This window comes from Cnephaeus nilssonii (genome assembly GCF_951640355.1).
Source record: "Cnephaeus nilssonii genome assembly, chromosome: 7".
NCBI classification, from domain to species: Eukaryota; Metazoa; Chordata; class Mammalia; order Chiroptera; family Vespertilionidae; genus Cnephaeus; species Cnephaeus nilssonii.
The window spans coordinates 56,088,637-56,111,874 of NC_137078.1; the positions used below are offsets into that span (position 1 = coordinate 56,088,637).

Consider the following 23,238-nt stretch of genomic DNA (forward strand, 5'->3'; position numbering starts at 1 on the left):
TACTTCTTAGTTCCTTCACCTCTTTCACCCAGTGCCCCAACCCCCCACCCCTCGGGCAATCACCAATTCTCTCTTCCTAGCTGCGGAGTCTGTTTCAATTCTGTTTGCTTATTTATTTTGTTCTTTAGATTCCACATGTAAGTGAAATCATATGGTATTTGTCTTTCTCTGACTGACTTATTTCACTGAGCATAATACCCTCTAAGTCCATCCATGCTGTCACAAATGCTAAGAGTTCATTCCTTTTTATGGTCACACTAGTGGCCCATAAAACTCATGCACATTGAAAGGAAATTAATTAGAAGAAATATTTTAATATCACTATTCGCCCTTTCTCTATAATAGAAGTGTCAACCAAATTCACGATCGACGATGACAGATGGAAACACACGCATGTGATTGGCGCCAGCAAGAGCTTTATATGTATCACGCATGTGCGAGTCAACTTAGCCTTTTATAGATATAGAATAAACCTGCTTAATTAGACCTGCTTTCTGATTTAGTTAAACTAACTTCTCTTTCAGGTAATTGTCAGCAACACAGTAGTAAATATCAGCACAGAGCAGATTATTATTGTAGATCATGGCGGGAGAACAAAGGGTAAAATATTTAACTGCAGCAGTGTTTGGCTATATTCTGCACAGTGAGAAAACCTGAAGTCATTTTCAAGGTCCACCATTTCTTACTTCTTTTCAGTCGGGTCAAGTTTCTAAACTTTCTAAATCTTCGTTTTCCGGCTAATGAAAAGAAAATAGGATTCCACCGAGTCTCCTATCTACCTACTCCAGGACTTCTGTGAGGATCAAATGAGATGAGGCACAGGAAAATGCTTCACAGACATTTGGTTAAAGTGTGAAAGCTTCCACCTGGCTATAAAGCAAGTCGTGTTCCTGGGCTGAAGAAACTCCAAGGAGGCTAGTCGTCCCTAGGGAGAGGAAGCCAAGCATTGCTATGTGACATCATTACCCGGATGGAGGGAAGGACACTTAGCATATTAGCCTTTTATATATATAGATAATATTCCATTGTATATTTGTACCACAGATTTTTTCTTATAAGAGAAAGTTTATTTAGAATGATACAGAGAGAGTAGAAGTGAGCCAGCTGGGCTGTGTAGGCTCAGGAAACAAATTTCAGAAGCAAAAGAAGGGCCCTTGGAGCTTAGGTAATGCACCAGCGAGGCGGGGGAGGAGGGAAAGGGGATGCAGGCATACTCTGGAGAGAGGAGAGAGGGGAAGAGCTGTACCACAGTTTTTTTATCCGCTAGTCTATTGATGGGCCCTTGGGTTGCTTCCATAGTTTGGCTATTGTAAATAATGCTGCAATGAACACAGGGGTGCATTTTTCTTTTGGATTTGTGTTTGGGGTTTCTTCAGATAAATCCCCAGAAGTGGAATTACTGGGTCATAAGGCAGCTTCATTTTTAATCTTTTGCGGAAACAAAAGTGGCTGCAGCAATCTGCGTTCCCACCAACAGTGCACTAGGATTTCCTTTCTCCACATCCTCACAAACAGTTGGCATTTGTGGATTTACTGAAAAATCCTAGAAGAAAACATAGGCAGTAGAATCTTGGACAGTTCCTTTAGCAATACTTTTTTTTTAATATGTATATCTTTTCAGGCAAGGGAAACAAAAGAAAAATAAACAGATGGAATTACATCAAACTATAAAGTTTTTGCACAGCAAAGGAAACCATCATAAAAACGAATAGACAACTTACTAAATGAAGGAACATTTTTGCCCATGATATATCAGCTATGGGGTTAATATCCAAAATTTATTTTAAAAAATCTCATACTACTCAACAGTATAAAAAATCCAATTTAAAAATGGGCAGAGATTTTATAATTGAGTTTATTGGGGTGACATTGGTTAATAACATTGTATAGAATTCAGGTGTACTATTCTATAGTCATCTATAGTATTGTGTGTTCACCACCCCAGGTCAAGTCTCCTTCCATCACCATTTATCCCCCCTTTTAGCTTCCCGTATCCCCCTTTCCCTCTGGCCTGTGTCTTTTAGTGTTTTTTTTTTTCCTGTGCTTAATCTTTTCACATTTTTCACCTAGTCCCCAAATCCCCCTCCTCTCTGACAGCTGTCAGTCTGTTTTCTGTATCTATGAGTCCGTTTCTATTTTGTTTGCAGAGGATCTGAATAGACACTTCTTCAAAGAGGCTATACAGATGGCACAGAGACATATGAAAAGATGATCAATGCCACTGATTGTCAAAGAAATGCTAATTAAAATCACAATGAGATATTACTTCACACCTGTCAGAATGGCTGTTGGATAATTTTTTCAAACATTTCTCCTTTTCCTGGAAGCCATTCAGATATTTCAAGACATCAGAGATGTCTCATTTTTCTCTAGGAGTCAGGTGTCCAGGATTAGGCACAGGTGTGGTATGAGCAGGAAGGTATTCTATTTCAGTGCCCAAAGAGAGAATCAAAACCAGTCATTATTAAAGCTGAGGGGATATTATTAAATGTAAATCCTATTTACCGCTGATTTCACTCTAAAGAAAACCTTCATTATAGGTGTTCTCTGCCCATAAAAGAGGTAAGACACTGCCTTTACAGCTAGAGCAGTGGGGTGGCAACAAGAAAGAGGCAAAGAGCAGAGCAGACCAGCAGTCACAATGTAGATTCCAAAGTGGCATTTAGTTTGCCGACATGTCTAATTTATTTTAGTCAGTAGTCAATTTGATCCAAACCCAAGTATAGACTTCTATGTGAACCAGAAACTAAATATGGGCTCTCTGTTTCAGATATGAACTACACGTGTTTGGTGGCAATAATTGATAACTAATGCTTCTAAAGACAATTCTATTTCATTCTTTTGCCTTATATTTTTTTCTCCCAATGTCCTTACTATCTTGCTCTTTTTCTTTTTTCTTTCATTGATTTGCTTAGGACCTCAGAGTTAAAAAGGATCTTGAAAATCTTCTAGGCCAGAGCTGTCGAGTAGAATGCTCAGCAATGATGGAAATGCTTTTATATTTGTGTTGTTCAATATAGTAACTGCTAGCCACATGTGGCCATTATACACATAAACTGTTTCTAGGGTAGGGTTTCTCAGATTCAGCGCTATTGACATTTTGGCTGGATAATTCTTTATTGTTGTCAACAATGCTGAGTAGGTCCATGCACAGTCATTCTATTTAACTTCAACCTTATCCTCTCAGCTCTCAGCAATCTTATTTAACTCCTGTTCACATTCCTTCACACATTCCATGGTGGCTGTTCCAAACTCTCCCACTGTGCTCAAATTCATGACTACACCTTGCCCACCAGTTCCAAGAATAGGGGAAAGCAAAACTAGTCGCAGTTGTAATATGAGATTACTTCCTCAAGTAATCCTGGCATTTACTTAAAATTTCTAGTTCCCATGTGAGTAACTAGGGACTAGGGACCATGGTAGTAGGTTGAGTCTCAGAGGATCTGGGGATATTACTTTTTACTAACATTTGTAGAAATATTCTTATATTCTAACTATAGAGTGGCCTTATCCATGTGTTGCTACTGAATATCAACCCTAGGCAGAACTGATGAGGCAATATGGACATACAGCTAAGTCAATTTATCAACAATGTTGGTCTTTCCAGAGTCATCAAGTGAAGCCTGCAGTATCCCAACACTTTAAAAATGCCTGCGTGGATGTGTACATGTACGTAAACCCTCCATCTTAACTTGAGTTTCCTCTTTTGACTCTACCAAAGTTTCCATCCAGAACCCCCCTCTCCTGGGCCATCTCCTAGTTCTGCCTACCTCAGAGTCCAAATAGGCCCATCAGCTCCTTTTATTGACATGTTATCTTAATGTGTGGAGTGGTTTAGGATCCTAGACTACCTCATTTGGCCCAATGCATTGTCCTTCCTTGGAAATAACTCTTAATAATGCTTATTTTATTCCAAGTACAAAGAAGACATATTATGCTTTTATAATCCAAATTATGAAAAAAACAACCCTACTTTCTCTTTCTTCCTTCCGTTCTCTCTTTTAACATATGTGTATTGTTCTAGGTACCAAGAATACAATTGTGAACAACAACAAAAAAGTCCTCCACTCTTAGGGACATGGACCATAAAGCTAATGACATTTAAGCTTCACAACCCTCACTCATATGAAGTTTCTCTAAGGACCCAGGAGGGGCCCTAGAAAATGTTCACCTGACTATATATTTTATACATTTTATAAAATTTGCAGATGTAAGATATTTTAGCTGTTGTTGGTTAAGAATGCTGTCTCTTTCCACTCAAATTTTTCCACCATCATACTTCCCCTCAGAGCAGATAACATTTGAGGTGCAGAAGGTATTTGGAACTCCTTCTAAGAGAAATTGAGTCCTGGATCTATCTAGCCTGGGTTTAGCAGGATGTATAGAGATGGTATGCAGTCACTTCTACATAAAGTTATTTAGTTGCTGTAATGTATGACTGGCATCCAAGAATACTCCAACTGTCCACTGTGCTACTTTATCATGTGACACAAAGTTACAGGCGTGTCCTGCAGTGGTCAGTTCCAAAAGTTTGTGGCTAGATGGAGAGGAGATCTGAAACATAGAGTCTGAAGCTATATCTGAAACCTTTCTGCAGTCATCAGACAAATACAATTATTAGCAGAGAACTGGGTCTCACCAATACTTAGTCTCTCAACCAATGTCACCCCAATAAATTCAATAAAAAATTGTCTCTCGCCCTAACCGGTTTGGCTCAGTGGATAGAGCATCGGCCTTAGGACTCAAAGGTCCCGGGTTCGATTCCGGTCAAGGGCATGTACCTTGGTTGCGGGCACATCCCCAGTGGGGGGTGTGCAGGAGGCAACTGATTGATGTTTCTCTCCCATCAATGTTTCTAACTCTCTATCCCTCTCCCTTCCTCTCTGTAAAAAAATCAATAAAATATATTTAAAAAAAATTGTCTCTCATTTGCAAATAATTATGTAAAGTATACTGTTATAAATGCACTATGCATTTTTCTGTTTTGATATAATCATGCAAAATAGAACTTACTGGAATTTATGTGTTTGTAGGGCACATTTGTAGCAGTACTACAGTGAGTTTGTTTGGGTGTGAGGATGCATGTTTCACAAATCCCACTTATTAATAATAAAATCAAACTGGTTAAACCATGCTAAAAGAAATACTGAGCTATTTTTCTATTATCTCTATCAAAAAACCTATATAATAAAAGCCTAATATGCTAAGTGACTGGTCATCTGTTCAACCAAAGTGTAATATGCTAATGATATGCTAAGGCTGCTCAATCGCTTGCTATGACATGAACTGACCACCAGAGGGCAGACAATCGACTAGTCAACCAGTTGCTATGATGTGCACTGACCACCAGGGGGCATCCAGTTGACCAGTAGGTTAGCTTGCTGCTGGGGTTTGGCCGATTGGGACTGAGCAAGACAGGCTGGACATGCCTTGGAGCACTCCCGCACTCCCTCCCTGGCTGGCCAACCTCCTGCATTCCTCCCCAGCCCCGATTGTGCACCGGTGGAGTCCCTCGGCCTGGCCTGTGCCCTCTTGCAATCCGGGACTCCTTGGGGGATGTCAGAGAGCCGGTTTTGGCCCAATCCCATAGGCCAGGCAGAGGGACCCCACTGGTGCACAAATTCATGCACCAGGCCTCTAGTATATTATAAACCTGGCAATAGGCAAGGAGACACCTGATTGGTGGTGCTCTTGTATCATCAGGGGCATAGCAGAAGTACAGTCCTTAGTTCACGCTAACTTGATGCCTATGTTGGTGGCCAAAGCCGTTTCATGCCTGGGATACCTAAAAAAAAAAAATCCCAAACGTACAGGCATATATGTAAATTATTATCACATACTGGTACAGAAACAGTAAAAATATGCAGCCCAAAATATAGAACAATTATAGAACTATGGTTGACACGTAATAAAAATATAATAATTTTCTATTTGTCACATTTAAAATTTTTGTTCTGATTTCTTTTCTTACATTAAGTACATATCAATTTTTGTGCCTCATTTTACATTCTGAATTTTGCATTTTTTAAAGAGAGTTCACTAAAGTTTCATAAAAACTTGGATCCACTCTTGCTCATGGAGCTAATATAGAAGAGGAGTTGTCAGCAAAGCAGAATGAGAAGGGGCATCCAGAGAACCAGGAGAGGTTCGAGAGAGTGTAGCCTCTGGGGAGACAGGGGAAGAGAGTGCAGCTGAAGGAAGGGAGAGGATCAGCAGTGCCAATGTTGTAGCGTGGTCAAGCAAGGGAGGGACTGAGAGTGTCTTCTGGGTTTATTCCCATGGAGGTCATTGGTGACTTAGGCCTGAGCAGCTTCAGTGTAGTGGAGGGGATAAAACTAGTTCAGTGTGGGAAGGAAAGTGATTGATGGTTACAGAGAGGGAAGAGCCATGGTGAATAGGTGGATGGTAAGGTCAGTTCACCGAGATAGAAGATTCAAAGCACTTGACTTACGATGCAGTTCAATTGTAAACATATTGAGTGTAAAATGTCTATTTTCAAAATGCCTACTTTGATGTCTGGTACGGTAGTATTTGTGAAAGAGTCATGATTGACTAACTTCCATAGATTGCTGCTTCTATATCCTGGTTATTCTTCATAGGGTTGATAAATACTAAAGTTGGTAATTGAAGGAGGTAATGACATTGCAAGAACATCTTTTAAAAGAAAGTATGTCCACCTTCCCCAAATGAGGCAGGGTTGTCAGTAGAGGAGCACAGACTTGGGCTAAATCTATAAAGTCACTTAGAGCTCTGGGGACTCAGGTTATGCCTAATACTCCCTCTTGGCGCTTGTTTTCCTGTTTATTAGTTGTTTCAATACACCTACTTCTTTATATAGGTAAGGATGAAAGGAGATGAATTTCAGTTGTAGCACAATGCCAGATTCACCATCCGTGGTCAATAAGTTCATTCCTTCCAGCCCAGCACAGAGAAGAATGAGGCACTGCAGAGAAACTCCATGCTCCTTTCATGTTTTTTTGCTTTTCAGAATTTTAAAAGCATTGTTCAAGTGGAAAACACAGATAATCTTTGTTCCCTGGCTAAAATGTAATCAGTGGTGAAACACAGCAGGGCACTGGGTATGATCTAGGACCTGGCAGTGAAACAGAAACTGGTGAATTAAGGTGAACACAAAAGAGGCCTACATTAATTCCAGTATAAGAAGAGCAAGTGAGCCAAGGGAAAGTGAGAAGTAGAGGGAAAAGAAATAATACGATTCATGTTAGCAAATAGTGAACGGAATCAATTTCCCTCGTGGAGAAACATGATGGCTAAAGCAAGGTTTGATAAAAAGACATGATTTTATTACAAAGATGATTTTTCTGCTAGTAATTCCGCCTAGCAAGTTGTATAATATATATTGACATTTCCAAATAGATTGTGTATCAATGAGAACATTTAAATCCAGCCTTTACCATTTTATACAACTTTTAAAGATATGGTTCAACCTTTATTCAATTTTATCAAATAACTAGAGGCCCGGTGCATGAAATTCTTGCATGGGGGAGGGGTCCCTCAGCCTGGCCTGCTCCATCTTGCAGTCGGGAGCACTCAGAGGATGTCCGACTGACAGCGTAGGCCCACTCCCCACGGGCCTAAGCCGTCAGTCGGACATCCTTAGTGCTGCCATGGAGGCGGGAGAGGCTCCCGCCACCGCTGCTGCGCTCACCAGCCATGAGCCCGGCTTCTGGCTGAGCGGCGCTCCCCCTGTGGGAGTGCACTGACCACCAGGGAGCAGCTCCTGTGTTGAGTGTCTGCCCCTGGTGATCAGTGTGCATCATAGCAACTGGTTGTTCCGCAGGTCGGTCGATTTGCATATTAGCCTTTTATTATATAGGATATAACTTTGTGATTAATATTACTGAGGTTAAGAAACAGGTCCAAGTACCTAAAATACCTAAAAGTACCCTGAAATCAAAATACCTACAATAAACACTTTATTAGGGTATGAGCACCTACCTTGTCTTTATGGGTACCTATTAAGAATGCTTGACTCCCTCAGACATAACAGCATTTTACTGAAGGTCCACAAATCATTACTGGTGTTGAGAAAATCCAACACAGTTCGTGGCCTGTCTATGGTAGATCTTAAATATTTGTTAACCAATAATATAATCATGCTGAGAAAAACAACAGTAATTGCTTGGATCAGTACTTCTAGGAGATTTATTTTTATTTCATTTTGTGTAACTGCAATTAACTTATCACAGTTACCATTTCATACTCCACAGGGCAGCACTTGAACTGGCCTCTTTTAGTGATCTCCGTTGTGGACATATGACTTTATAAAAGAAGGTTTTATTTTCATAGTGTTAGTGGGAATATAAAAGTGGTACAGTCTCTTTAGAAATCAATTTGCTAAATCTATTAATAAGACAAAATATGGCCTTTAATTAAGCAATTCCACTTCTAGAAACTTATACCTGCACAAAGTAGAACAGACAAAGTTGAGTGGACAAGGATAATCTAGGCTGTATTGTTTATGTACTGAAAAACTGGCAATAACCTAAATGTTCATTGAGAGGGCTACATGAATTATGATGCATCTAACTGATGGAATTCTCTGCAGCCATTTAAAAAAAAAGAATAATGTAGAGTTTCTATATTGCAACAGAAAGGCCTTCAAGGAATATTAAGTGAAAAGAGAAAGGTTGAATGATAATAATTAAAATAATAGTAATTATTATAAACACTTATAAAGTGTATACTATGTTTTAAGTACTTTACCATTATTAACCAATTTAATTCTCATCACCACCTTGAGGTGCATACTATTGTTATCCCATTTTACAGATGAGGAAACTGAAGCACAGTAATATCAAGTGACTTGCCCAAGGTTGCAAAATTAGTGTCAGAGGCAGTGTCTGGTTTGAGAATCAGTGTTCTTACCTAGTTCTTTCCATGGATGTTAAGAAATGAAAATACATGTAAGTATTTTTGTGTAGGGATGTGTATTTATATGTGTTCATATATGCACAGAAAATGGCTCTAAGTATAGCCTTTTAACTGCTAGCAATTGCTTCCTCTGAGAGGGGTTGGGGTGGGAGAGGAAGTGGAGAAGATACTTATGTGATATGTCTTTTTTGCTTGTTTGCTTTTGTTATGAGGGACATTAATCCTATATAATAAAAGGCTAATATGCAAATAGACCGAATGGCAGAATGACTAGTCACTATGATGCGCACTGACCACCAGGGGGCAGATGCTCAACACAGGAGCTGCCCCCTGGTGGTCAGTGTGCTCTCACAGGGGGAGCGCAGCTCAGCCAGAAGCTGGGCTCATGGCTGGTGAGCACAGCAGCAGTAGCCATCTGTTGAACATCCCCTGAGGGCTTCCGGACTGCGAGGGGCTGCAGGCCAGGCTGAGGAACTTCCCCCCACCACCACCACCAGTGCACAAATCTTGTGCACCGGGCCTCTCGTATTTTATAATATTTTTTTCACAAGGGATGTTTCTCAAAATGTAACTCTCTAGTTATTTTCCTTCTGTTACTAGCAGTTAAAGAAATTTGGCCATTTTCCTCACTGTTAAAAAGTTCTATCGTTCATTGGTTCACTTAATCCAAATATCTAAACTGTCCTAGGTGTCCCTGCCTTTTCCAGTTCTCAGGAAGCTCACTGTCTAGTGGAACAAACTGACATATAACCATGTAATTCCAGAGCCTCTATAAAGGGGACACACAAAGATGGGGTGGAAGGGGCACAAAGGAGAGATGTCAGTTCTGTGGAGAGCAGTGTGAAGGAAGGCACCCAGAGAGGAAGTAATGTTTTGCCTAAATACTGAATGAAAAGTAAGAGTTCTTCAGGAGACAGGGGAGGGGGAGAGAGAAAAGGCATCCCGGATGGAGGGAATAATGGGCGTAAACACAGAAGTAAAGACACTGGAACCCACCTTGTTCTTTAGGGGATGGGTGTAGTTTGACTTAGCTGCAGCTTAGCAGGAGAAATATGAGCAGTGCCTGCCTCCGGAGATGTGGGCAGGAGCCACATTACCTAAGCTCTGTGAGCCATGTTACGAACTTCATCCCATGTACCAGATGTTCCTAAGGAACATTAGAAGAATCAGGTGTTCCCAGAATGAGTCAAAGATATAGATCAAAAGATGCATACGATGGAAGGACATTCTGACACATGCTACATGTGGATGAACTCGAAAACATGCTCAAGGAAATGTTAGATACCAAAGGACAAATATTGTTATGATTCCATTTACATGAGGTACCTAGAATAGTCAACTTCATAGAGACTGAGAGTAGAATAGTGATTCCTAGAGGCTGGGGGCAGTTACTGTTTAGCGGTTACATAATTTCAATTTGAGATGATGAAAATGTTCGGGAGATGGGCTGGAGATGGGTAATGGTGAGAGTTGCACAATAACGTCAGTGCACTTAATGCTACTGAAACTGTACACTCAAAAAGTCTTAAAATAAAACATTTTACATGATGCATATTTTACAATTAAAAAACAGGTTAAATGGTAAATTTATGTTATGTATATTTTTACAATTGAAAAATATGGGAAAAAGAGATAAAGATATAGACAAAAATATTTAGTGAAATCATTCTTTTTCTTTCCTGACATTAAAATTAGGTACGCCACTTAAAAACAAACAAAAACATCTTTTATTGATTTCAGAGAGGGAGAAGGAAAGAGTGATGGAAACATCAATGATGAGAGAATCATTGGTGGGCTTCTCCTGCAGCCTCCGCCCCTCATCAGAGATCGACCCCACAACCTGGGCATGTGCTCTTGACGGGAATCAAACCCCGGACTCTTCAGCCCGCAGGCCAATGCTCTATCCATTGAGCCAAACTGGCTAGGGCAGGCATGTCATTTATTTGCTTTAGCTGATAATAATGATTTGTTTCCGTTATATAATAACTAGAAGCCCAGTGCATGAAATTCGTGCACAGAGGGGGGTTGTCCCTCAGCCCAGCCTGTACCCTCTCCAATCGGACATCCCTCTCACAATCCAGGACTGCTGGCTCCCAACTGCTCGCCTGCCTGCCTTCCTGATTGCCCCTAACCGCTTCTGCCTGCCAGCCTGATCACCCCCTAACCACTCCGCTGCCAGCCTGGTTGATGCTTAACTGCTCCCCTGCCAGTCTGTTTGCCCCCAACTTCCCTCCTCTGCCGGCCTGGTCACCCCTAACTGCCCTCTCCTGCAGGGTTGATCACCTCCAACTGCCCTCCCTTGCAGGCAGGGTGCCTCCCAACTGCCCTCTCCTGCTGGCCATCTTGTGGTGGCCATCTTGTGTCCACATGGGGGCAGGATCTTTGACCACATGGGGGCAGACATATTGTGTGTTGGAATGATGGTCAATCTGCATATTACTCTTTTATTAGATACAATAGAGGCCTGGTGCATGGGTGGGGGCCAGCTGGTTTGCCCTGAAGGGTGTCCCGGATCAGGTGGGGCTTCCCTTGGGGCATGGGGCAGCCTGAGCGAGGGGCCTGTGGTGGTTTGCAGGCTGGCCACGCCCCCTGGCAACCCAAGAGGAGGCCCTGGTATCTGGAATTTATTTTCCTTCTACAATTGAAACTTTGTAGCCTGGAGCGGAGCCAAGCCTGCTGCTCCCTCCTCGGCCGGCAGCCATTTCTGTGGCAGTTAATTCACCTTCTATAATTGAAACTTTGTAGCCTTAAGCGGAGGCTGGGCCCAGACAGGGTGTGCAGAAAGCTTTGCTTCCCCTGTTGCTGGCGGCAACCCTGGCCTGCTCTCTCAAGCTCTGTTCTGCCACCATTTCTATTTGAATTTGTTTACCTTCTATAATTGAAACTTTGTAGCTTGAGTGGAGGCTTAGACCTGCAACAGCTCCCGGAAAGCTTGGCTTGCTCTGTTACCTGGGAAACCTTGCTCTCTGTGGCTGTAGCCATCTTGGTTGGGTTAATTTGCATACTTGCTCTGATTGGCTGTTGGGCGTGGCTTGTGGTTGTGTCGATGGTACAGTCAATTTGCATATTACCTTTTTATTAGGTAGGATGGCTATTGTTTACTGGAAACTAGCTCTGTGCTAGCGTTACCTTCATAGAGATGGAGAGATGCAGGCTCAGAGAGCTCAACTAACTGGCCCAAGAGCACACAGCCAGTGAGGGGGCATTTCTAGGAAACCTGGAATTGGAACTCAGCCCACAAGGTGCTTGATTATCTTGCTATATTTTTGGACATGTCAATATTTTTCTTTAAAAATTCTCCCATGATCTGCCACGAGTGTATGCTTGATGGCTTGATGTTTTCTGGGTTGGGAACATGTAAAAAGCCTGAGACTATGTAGAATGAAAAGTTGAGTGTTTACTTGATTGATTGACAGACTGACTGACTGAGGTATTATATGTGTCCTTATCCCCCCAGTGTTTACTTTTGATTCACATATACTTTTGAGTGTCTTTGATCTTCTCTGCAAGAGAGACCAAGAGCCTTCAATGTGAGTCTAGAAACACACATCCTGTGAACTACGGCCCATCCACCTGTTAGGGGTGCAGGAGGGTCTGCATTTCTGCTGGGTCTGTCCCCGGAGAACAAGCCTCCCGCCCTGCAGCCGCCAGCCTCCTCTTCCCAGGTGCCCGGCCGCGGGGAGAGCGAGCGCGGCTGGCGCGCAGGCGCGAGGTGGCGGCGCTGCTCCGCGCTGTGCTTGGCCGCCGGCGTTCCGGGGTCCCCGAGGGGTTCCCCCTGCGCTTCCCCTCCCGCCCTCCCCGCACTCGGGGTCGCCGCTGCCCCTTCTCCGGGCCGCTCCATCCCTCGCCCTGGCCTGGGCCGCACGGTCCCTCCCCTCTGACCCCGCGGTGCACCCCGCCCGGGCAAAGTCCGGAGGGTGTGCACCCCGGCTTCCCTGCCCCTGGGCGGGGACGGCGGCCGTGCGGGGAGCCCCGGCGGAGAGCGCGCAGTCCAGCCCGCAGCTCCGGCCCCGCGCGTCCCCCGGGAGCCGCCGCCGCTCGCCCCCGCGCCGCTCGCCCGCCGCCGGGCCCGCCCGCACTCCCTCCCGGCCGCCGCCGCAGCCATGGCGGAAGTTCATAGACGTCAGCAGGCCCGGGTTAAAGGAGAAGCCCCCGCGCCAGCCGCCACACACAGACATGCGGAGGAGCTGGGGATGGCGTCGGCCGAAACGCTGACCGTGTTCCTGAAGCTGCTGGCCGCCGGCTTTTACGGCGTGAGCTCCTTCCTCATCGTGGTGGTCAACAAGAGCGTGCTCACCAACTACAGGTACGGCCGGGCGGCGCCCAGGCCCGGGAGCCGCGGCGGCGGCGGGCGCCGGCCGCCTGGACTTGGGCTCCGAAGTTCAGGCTGAACAAAGTTGGCCGGGCGCTGGGGAGGGCGGGCGGGCGGCGGACACGCGGCCCGGGCGGCGGAGCCGGCTGCGCGCGCCGGCCTGGGCTGGGGTCCCGCCCCGGCTCCCAGCTCCGGACGGCCGGCCGCGCGTTCGGGGAGCGCCCGCGAGCTGCGCCCTGCAAACCCTGCCCCTCCGAGCGCCGGAGCGAAGTTGTTTCGTGACCTGTTGGTCCCTGTGCACGCCGTGCTGGGAGCAGAGCGAGGGATGCCCTCCCTCCAGCGCAGCTGGGCTGGGGGCTGGGAGTTGGGGGCTGGGGGCTGGGGCATCGGGGTTCCCCGAGTTCGCTGACAGCCTCTGGGGACGCGCGCATCCTCAAGCCCATTGGTAACGAGCCCGGTGCTGTCACTGGACCCTGAGGCAGCAGCATTTCTACTTTCAAGGTGTGAAACCCTTGCAGAGACCCATGTCTTCATTTCCTTCCAAAAAATCCGTTGCAAGCAGCGGACTGGAATTGTAGAATCGAACAAGATGAGGCAAGTGGCCGCCTGAAGGTACAAAATCAGCGGTGTTGCCTGACCAACACGCAGGGATCTTTCTCACCGATTTTCACTTGGATTAGAGGCGGACACGGGTGTGTTTTGGTATCAAAATGCATTTTAAGGTTGGCTGCGTGCAAACTGCATTCACAGAGCTACCTTTGGGTTTTTCTGACCCTGTTTTGTTTTTCTCTCTCTACCATTTTGTAGATTCCCCTCCTCACTATGTGTTGGACTTGGCCAGGTTAGTTGGAATCTTCAGCGTTACGTGGTTTCTGTCGTTGGAACTTCTCTGTGTGTCTTTATGTGCAGAACAGTGAATCTGTGTTCTCTGTTTACAGATGGTGGCCACGGTGGCTGTTCTCTGGGTGGGAAAGGCGCTCAGAGTAGTCAAGTTTCCTGACTTTGACCGTAATGTACCTCGAAAGGTAAAAAAAACAAATAAATAAAGTAATTCTTTATTTTCTGGAAAGAAGTCACTATATATATTATATATTATATATTATATATTACATATTATATTTATATATTACATATTGTATATATTACATATATTAATATGTATATTAATCAGTTGCCTTGCATATTTAAAAATTGTCACCCAATCCAGAGTGGGTATAATAAAAGTAAAGAATAAATGTTGTAATATGTACTTTTTATTTATTTATTATAATTTTTTATCCTCATCCGAGGATATTTTTTCCATTGATTTTTAGAGTGGAAGGGAGAGGGAGAGACAGAAACACCAGTGTGAGAGAGACACATCGATTGGTTGCCTCCCACATGCCCCTGACCAGAATCGAACCCGGGACCCTTTAGTCCAAAGGCCAAGGCTCTATCCACTGAGCCAAACTGGCTAGGGTATTTTTTTAAAACGTTCCATAATCTCTTTAAAATTAAGGAAAAAAGGCCCTAGAAATCATGTGTTCTGTTTTACTTACTAGTAATGAACACTTTTTTGGGAATACAACTGTTTTGCATTTTCTACATCTAATCTAGCCAGTGTATTCTTTATTCATTCTTCAGGTTTATTTTCTTATTCTTCTGTCTGCATCTACTTGGCTCCACATGAAGATGAAGTGCATTTCCTTTTTTCTGCTGACCTTAGAGCTGTGGGCTAATACATTATCATATTTTAAAGTAAACGATATATTTATCCCACATGTTTGATCATATTCATATTTGCCCCCCCCCCCCAACATGCCTCTCTCTCTCTTTCTGCCATAGTAGTGCTGTTTATCCAGGAATAATGTTGTTTGAGCACTATGTGGGGGCCAAAATTGTGTATGAGAACTAATTTTGTGTTTTTAAAGGGAAAGAATTTAATCATATAAACAAAACTGTTTCTGTTTGAAAGGCCCTGTGTTAGCTATCTTTATTATTGAGTTTTGTTATCCTTTTTAAATTTTCTAGACGTTTCCACTACCTCTACTATATTTTGGGAACCAAATCACGGGACTGTTCAGCACAAAGAAACTGAAGTATGGATACTTTATTTTACTAGTGAGGTTATATAATGTATTCTTGAAATTGTATTTGAATGCCAAATATTTAACACATTATTATTGATGCTGAAATAAATGAATGGACCAGAAAGCTTGTGCTACTAAATAACGAAGATTACACTAAAGGTTTTAGTTTAAGATCTTTAAGTTTAAAGAGAAAGAGGATTTTTATTTGTTTGGGGTTTTTATCCCTCAGTTTGATGATAGAAGTCTTAAAGTGTCATAAAATACTGTGATAGGAGATTTTCATTATTTTTCCAGATGTATAGTAGTGAAGGATATATGCTTTGCTTTTGGGATTTCAATTAGTTAATGCAATTTATGGATATTTTTGACAAATTCTACAAGCAAAATGAGAGGGTGGATAGGAGAACTTTTGTAGTGTTTCTTTTAACATGTTAAAATAACACCAGATGGATCCCTGATTTAAGCATGATTAATATTTTCCTCATGGCTGTATACCTGAAGAGGCAGCATATTCACTTTTAGAAAGAAGTGATAGCTCTCTACTCTTTGACAATACTGTCTTATTATCCTTTAACTTCCCCATTCTTGGCTTCCATACTTAAGGAGTATAGTATGTATTGAGTGTATGTGATGTTAAAATTATACACACAAGGAAACCATTTAACAGAAATCCATGGCTTCACGACTTCCACATGAGCTAAACCCTGGCGTACTTACTGGATGGGTGTAAACCAGAATGGGGAGATCTCTGAAGGTCAGAGACCAAGTGTTTTTCATTTCTTCTTTAGACCCAAGAAACTTGACAGAAGGACCATGATGATATCTCTGGAGAGTGTTTCATGGAGTCACATTTGTCATAGGCGGGCATCCTTTTCCATCTCAGTACCCACTTGGAAAGAAATGCAAGCCTGCTGGAAAGGCTGCTTAATAGAGTTTGCTCTTTTTCATCCTTGCCATCCATCCATTCAGTCACACCTTGTCTTTGATTGCCAGCTAAATATAAGGCACTTTGCAGTGAGACGAGATATATTCATAAATAACTGTATTACAAGAGGCTGTATGTTTGATCAATGCAAGCAAAATACTCTGGGAATTTAGAGGAAGACAAAATTACTTCCACAAAAGGACAATTAAGGAATGTCTAGTGGAGTAAATTTATGGTAGATGTTATTTGGAGGGTTGGAGTGGGAAGGGAGGTCAGTAAAGAAAGGAGAAAAAAATAAAAAAATAAATTATTAAACTTTATTTTACCTAATTATCATTTTTTTTTCAGCTTGCCAATGTTTACAGTTCTGAGAAGGTTCTCCATCCTGTTTACAATGTTTGCTGAAGGAGTGTTACTAAAGTGAGCTAAATTTCTAATACATCTAGTCTTTAACAAACTTTAGTCACTTTGAAAAGGTACCCAGCATAGTAATTGTTTAATAAAAATATTAAAATTATTTTTCTTGCTCCTACTTTATCTCTTGGAAAGTTTAAACAACTTAATCCCTTTGCTCTGGGAATTGATAGTTTATGGCCGTGGTCGGCAAACTGCGGCTCGTGAGCCAAACGCGGCTCTTTGGCCCCTTGAGTGTGGCTCTTCCACAAAATACCACGGCCTGGGCGAGTCTATTTTGAAGAAGTGGCGTTAGAAGAAGTTTAAATTTAAAAGATTTGGCTCTCAAAAGAAATTTCAATCATTGTACTGTTGATATTTGGCTCTGTTGACTAATGAGTTTGCCGACCACTGGTTTATGGGAACAGTAGTTGGGAAGATTATGAATAGGAGTTAGACACCTGTCTAAACATGAGATATACTTTCATGAATTCCTTTACTTACTGCTGTCACTAGGTGAAGAGGAGTCAGAAACATCAGTATAGTTTTGTGCTTTATTTAAATCCCCACTTGAGGATATATTTTTATTGATTTTTAGAGAGAGAGGAAGGGGGAGAGAGAGAAACATTGATCACTTGTCTCCTGTATGCACCCCAACCGGGGGTCAAACCTGCAACCTAGATATGTGGCCTGACCGGGAATCGAACCAACAATCTTTTGGAGTACGAGACTATGTTCCAACCAACAGTCACCTGGCCAGGATAGAATAGGTTTTAAATAGTGTTCCTGTCTCGGCTACAAATATGTGTGACCTTTTTCTAGTTAAAGAGATTCCAATTTGCTGAAATACAAGCTCAATAATAACAAACGATAAGAATAAAGAAAAAATGAGTATCTACCTAATAAAAGAGTAACATGCTAGTTGACCGTACCTTCACGACACCCACCAGCCAATCAGGAGTGGGTATGCAAATTAGCCCAACAAAGATGGCGGGTTAATTTGCATAAGTGGATGCTGGGGTGGGATGCTTTCTGTACCACCCCAGCCACTCCGGGCCTCTGGGCAGCGTGGGAAGGTGGAAAGGCGGCTCTGGCCAGAGCGAAGGTGGTGCCATCAGCCAGGGGAAGGAAGGCCCATTTTTGCACGAATCTTCGTGCATCGGGCCTCTAGTATTTATATAACAAAATAAGTTTTTGCTTTATCAAAGGGGTTCTTTTAAATATCCAATTCCTTGGAAACATAAAAAAATATGACTGTTTATAGCTTTTTTCAAATATATCTTTGTGTGTGCCTGTGTTATGAATCTTTGTGAATAAAGCCACAGTATACATAAACTTGTTTTTTTTGTAGGAAGACTTTTTCTTGGAGTATTAAGATGACTGTATTTGCAATGATTATTGGAGCCTTTGTAGCTGCCAGGTAAGATGTGGGCCTATATAAGCCTATGAGCACGTTAGAAATTATCAGTAGTTATTAATAATGATCAATTACCAATGAAGATAATCTTTATAGGCTAAATAATAATCATATCTTTGAAAAGCATCCAAAGACCCTTCAAAAATGAAATCTTTTTGAGTTTAAGATCAAGGCTGATAAAATCAGATTCTTAAAAGTTAAATTCATGTAATTTAGGATTTATTATACAATCTTCTACTGATTGAGCACCTACCATGTGCCACACAATGTGTTTGACATTTTAGACATATTAGTTCTATATTACAACTCTGAAAGGTATGGATATAATTTTTCTATTTTATAGTTGAGGAAACTAAAACGTAAATTCAGTAACTTGCTCAAAGTCCTACAGCTGGTAAGCAGCAGAGCTTGCTGGAATTTGAATCTGTGCCTGACTCCAGAGCCTATGTGCTTTTATAAGCCATGTGGCATTTCTCTTACTTTGTGTGCTGCTGAAGGAAGCAGTGTCTCAGAAAAGGCAAGTGATAATGAATTACTTGCCTCGTTGAATAAATGAATAATAGAATTGCTTTATTTGGCCTCACTTAGGATGTATCACAAATGGCATAACTTATTCTACTAAATTATTAAAGCTTTTTCCATTGTTCTGAAGTTTTAGTTTTCAGATGGGTGGAGAAAATGTATATCCAAAGACTCAGAAAATTAACAAGATGGCCAGAAGCCTTCTACAACAGGAATCTCTTTAAGTGGAAAAAGGTCACACACATTTATAGTGAAAGTAGCCGAGACAGGAACACTGTTTTACTCAGCCCAGGGCATGCATATATGGGTTTGCTAATGTCACAAATTCTGCCTGACATACATTTTTCATTTGGGAGTTATAATGTACCTCTTGGGCTGGCTCATTTACCTTCATCATATCCCTGTGGTATAGACAGGGAGGGGGTAGGAACATAAGTCAAATTTTATTCCACCCTAAACCTCCAAGTGAAATTTCATTGTAAAAAAAGGGCGGGGGTGCGGGGATAGAATAATTGGTTACTAGAATTTCATTATGTAGCTAACTGCTTTTCTCTCTAGATATTATTGCCTCCTCGGAGAAAAATTCTGTATGAGCATCCTACCTTTCTTTTTGAAGCATTTCCTTGGAGCTGGTGGGATCCAAAATTGAGCCAAACGATAGGGGATCCTCAGGGCTAACATCTGGCCTGGAAAGTGTCTGAGGAGGATTGCTATTTGGACCAGCCTTGTCTAATTAGGACATTTTACTTGGGATAGAGATTGGGAGGAAGGGAGTCTGAAGTTAGGGGTTTATCCAGGATGCTTGAAAGAGGGCGTGTGCATTAGGCTGGTTCTGCCTCAAATTGCAGTGGTGTAGAGCTCCTCAAAAGTCTTGTTCCATGTAGCAGTAGTAGTAGTAATAGTAGTAGTAGTAGTAGTAGTAGTTTAGATACAAATACATAGTATCTTTGCAAAATCACGAAATGTGGTTCCACTATTTAGCTAGGAGGCTAAAATATGAAGGCATACTTTTCTTAGATTTTCATTTATTTGTTGAATTTAACAAATTTTTTATCGCTACTAAATACTAGAAAACTTCTGTTTTCCTAATGCCACTAGTTATACCACATAGGTGCATTAAGCAATTATTGCAGTATTTGAATTCCTTCTGTGTGCGTTTGGACACTGTTGTAGCTTGATCTCAGAGCTAACCATGATCCACACTTCAGAAGTTCCACCTCGGGGTCCAACCACCTGTACAAGATAGTCCTGCCTTTTGCGTGAACTTTTGGAAAATGACATGTTAACAACTTATCCGTTTGGTTTCCTTACCTGTGAAATTCAGCTCTGATGCCTTCTGCCCGCTTCAGCTGTAACAGTGAATTTGGTTGCTTATTGTTGTTGTCTGACTTGGAATTCAGAACAGTGTGCTATTTAACTGACATGATTGTTTGTTGCTAATAATTTTAAGTGTTAGTGTTTCTTATTTCTGAAGACTCTACTTACTATAAAATTGCAATTTGTAACTAGAAATCAAGAAATAAAATGCCTAATGTTCATTAACCTAAAAATACGTTGTTGCAAATACTCTATTCAAACCTACTTAAAATTAAGGACATGCTCCTTAAATGAAAGTTGTTAAAGTGCTGCTTATGTTTTGCAGCTCTGACTTGGCATTTGATCTGGAAGGATATGTTTTTATTCTGATAAACGATGTCCTGACAGCAGCAAATGGCGCATACGTAAAACAAAAATTAGATTCAAAGGTAGGTAGCAATCTAAAGTTTCTGTAAGAGATGTTTACTGATCTTGGGAATGATAATGCTAGTTCATCAGAGAAGATGAAGGAGGAGTGGGAAAGAAATAGGGGGTCTCTGAGGGTAGAGAAAAGTGTCATAAATGATCATGGCTGTATTCATGGTGAGGGACCTGAACAAGAAAGAAATATCTGAAAGCCCTTGAGCAGTTTTGAGGAGAAGTGAGTGTTGGAAGGAGCTGCAGAAAAAGAATGGACTTAGCGCATTACAAATAATGGGAAACTTTCGGGAGAATTGGTATCTTTTTCTCTCTGGGGCAACACCGAGTTCTCTGGCTCAAATCTCATGCACAGGAACTTTACTTACCCATCTCTTTTCTCTCAGTTTGCAACATGCACACAAAGGCTTTATAGATATTTGTTGTTAGTTTGTCTATATGCTTTGAATATAGACATGCTAAATTTTATTTTTAGATGAAGTCGGATTGTCAGGAAGCTGAGTATTTGAGCCACATTAGTTTACTCCGTTATCGTGTAAGGTTACATTATTATACGAAGACGCTATGTGGAACTGAGCTTTACATATCGTAGGGTTGTTATTGAAGGGGTTGTCCTTTCTGTCATAATGTGTCCTGAATGGGAACCCACATGAGATATTTATCAGAGATGTCACCATCGCTCTTCCTGAATAGATGGTGTATTTTATCTCATTGTAACTGACCATGGCTTTATCTTATTTTCCTACCCGTGTTTTCTCTTCGGTCAGATAGCCTTATCCGCTTAGTTTGTACAGTGTTTCTCAAATGACTTCCAGGTCCTTTTTTGGAGTTCAGATCATAAATACCAATGCCCTTCCTACTCTGCAGTAGTATTAGTATTGAGTTTGTGTCATCTCGGTGAGAAGCTTTACCTTCTCCAGAAAATAACCCTAAAACCCATGGCCATCCCAATAGTTCTCATTTTCAGAGAATGTTGATTTTTAATATCCTTGAAGAACTGGGGACAGTGTAGATGTTTCCAACACATTTTCTTTAAACATACCTTTTATGTCTTGTTCTCCGTGTACTTGCCTTGACAACTTCATATGATCATTGCATTTTAATGGTAGCGACTATTAAAATTTTTGACTTTCTGAAATAGTTAAAGAAAAGGGACCTGTTAGAGATTTAGTTTTATTCTGTTTTTTTGTTTTGTTTTGTTTTTTCCTTCAGCCCATTTGCTGCTTTGGAAAATAGGTATGAATAATAACATTTCATTTGTCCAGCAGCCTCAGCTCTTTCAGACAGTACTGTCCAGTAAAGTTTTTCTGTGATGATGGAAAACTTCTGTATTTCTGCTGTCCAGTAATGGTAGGCACTAGCCATCTGTGGCTGTTGAACACTCGCTATGTGACTGGTAAAACTGAGAAACTGAACTAGTAGTTTAATGTAATTTTAATTAAATGGAAAAAGCTGCATGTGGCTAGTGGCTACCATATTATACAGCACAGTCTAGAGCTGGGATGGGGAACCTTTTTTTCTGCCTAGGGCCATTTGGATATTTATAACATCATTTGTGGGCCATACAAAATTATCAGTTTAAAAATTAGCCTGCTATATTTGGTCAAACATTTAATTAACTCACCCCTAATGCCTTGGCAGGGCCAGACCAAATGATTTCCCGGACCTTATATGGCCTGTGGGTCAGACATTCCCCAGCCCTGGTCTAGAGTACTGTATATCCTAGAACCTAGGAAAAAGTAAAGAGGGTTTCTGAGTATTTTATTCCCAGGAGAGCCCTTTAGTTCCTTACTCAGAAATGACTTGTGACTTATTTGTATGAGACCTTTTAAGCATATTGATCTGTTTTTCATAGTTAATGGATTAGAAGCAACAAACTACAAGATGGAATTCTATTTAGAGGCAGAGAGGCTTACTGGCAGTCTTACTAACAATAAGAAAGACAAGCAGGAAAACTATAAAAATCAGATGGAAGCCCTAGCTCAGGGGTCCTCAAACTACGGCCCGCGGGCCACATGCAGCCCACCGAGGACATTTATCTGGCTCGCCGGGTGTTTTTGCCGCCGCTCGCTGCCTGTCCTGCTTAGCAGCCGACTTAGCAGTGTGCATAGGAATTTGTTCATAGTTTTTTTTTTAAACTATAGTCCGGCCCTCCAACGGTCTGAGGGACAGTGAACTGGCCCCCTGTTTAAAAAGTTTGAGGACCCCTGCCCTAGCTGGTTTGGCTCAGGGGATAGAGTGTCGGCCTGCAGACTGAAGGGTCTCAGGTAGGATCCCGGCCAAGGCACATACCTCGCTTGCAGTCTCAAATCCCCAGTCCTGACGGTCACGTGCAGGAGGCAACCAATGATGTGCCTCTCTCACATCAATGTTTCTCTCTGTCTCCCCCCAACCCCTTCCACTCTCTCTCAACATGAATGGAAAAATTATCCTCAGGTGAGGATTAACAACAGCAAAAACATCAGATGGATGTACTCAGAAATGATTTAGGGGCTATTAAACACCCTTAAGGGCAACATCATCTAAGAACAAAGTACAGCCCTGGCTGGTGTGGCTCAGTTGGTTGGAGCGTTGTCCTGTACACTGAAAGGTAGCAGGTTCGATACCCAGTCAGGGCACACATCCAGATTGCGGTCTCGATCCCTGTTAGGGACAGGGACGCGTGCTGGAGGCAACCCATCAATGTTTCTTTCTCACCTTGATATTTCTCTCTCTCGCCCCTCCTCAGTTCCGCTTCTCTGAGGTCAATTAAAAAAATAACAACACAATGCCCTGACTTTTAATAATGTTTATAATGCCCTAAGTGAAATTTTAGTCTATGTGCTCCCTTTAAGAAGGCAGAGGAAAAGATACTCCAAACAGTTAAAATGTTAAAAGAAAAACGAAACAGTTTGGCATTTTAGTTTTTGGCAATTGTCAGTTGTCTGGATGGGTGTGTTTCGTGTGGTGTGTAGGCATCCTCTTTAAGAGA

The 23,238-nt window shown here is 42.1% G+C and overlaps 1 protein-coding gene across 2 annotated transcripts in view; it reads left to right on the forward strand.

Annotated features, from left to right (window-relative positions):
• Window positions 1–12,608: 12,608 nt before the first annotated feature.
• Window positions 12,609–23,238, forward strand: part of SLC35D1 (solute carrier family 35 member D1) — a 45,852-nt gene continuing 35,222 nt past the window's right edge. For both annotated transcript variants that reach the window (XM_079777612.1, XM_079777613.1), the window contains exons 1-7: window positions 12,609–13,201; window positions 14,015–14,048; window positions 14,146–14,232; window positions 15,218–15,285; window positions 16,550–16,621; window positions 17,946–18,014; window positions 20,176–20,278. In XM_079777612.1, the coding sequence (XP_079633738.1) occupies window positions 12,999–13,201; window positions 14,015–14,048; window positions 14,146–14,232; window positions 15,218–15,285; window positions 16,550–16,621; window positions 17,946–18,014; window positions 20,176–20,278 (636 nt within the window). In that variant the 5' untranslated portion in view covers window positions 12,609–12,998. The remainder of the gene's footprint in view (window positions 13,202–14,014; window positions 14,049–14,145; window positions 14,233–15,217; window positions 15,286–16,549; window positions 16,622–17,945; window positions 18,015–20,175; window positions 20,279–23,238) is intronic.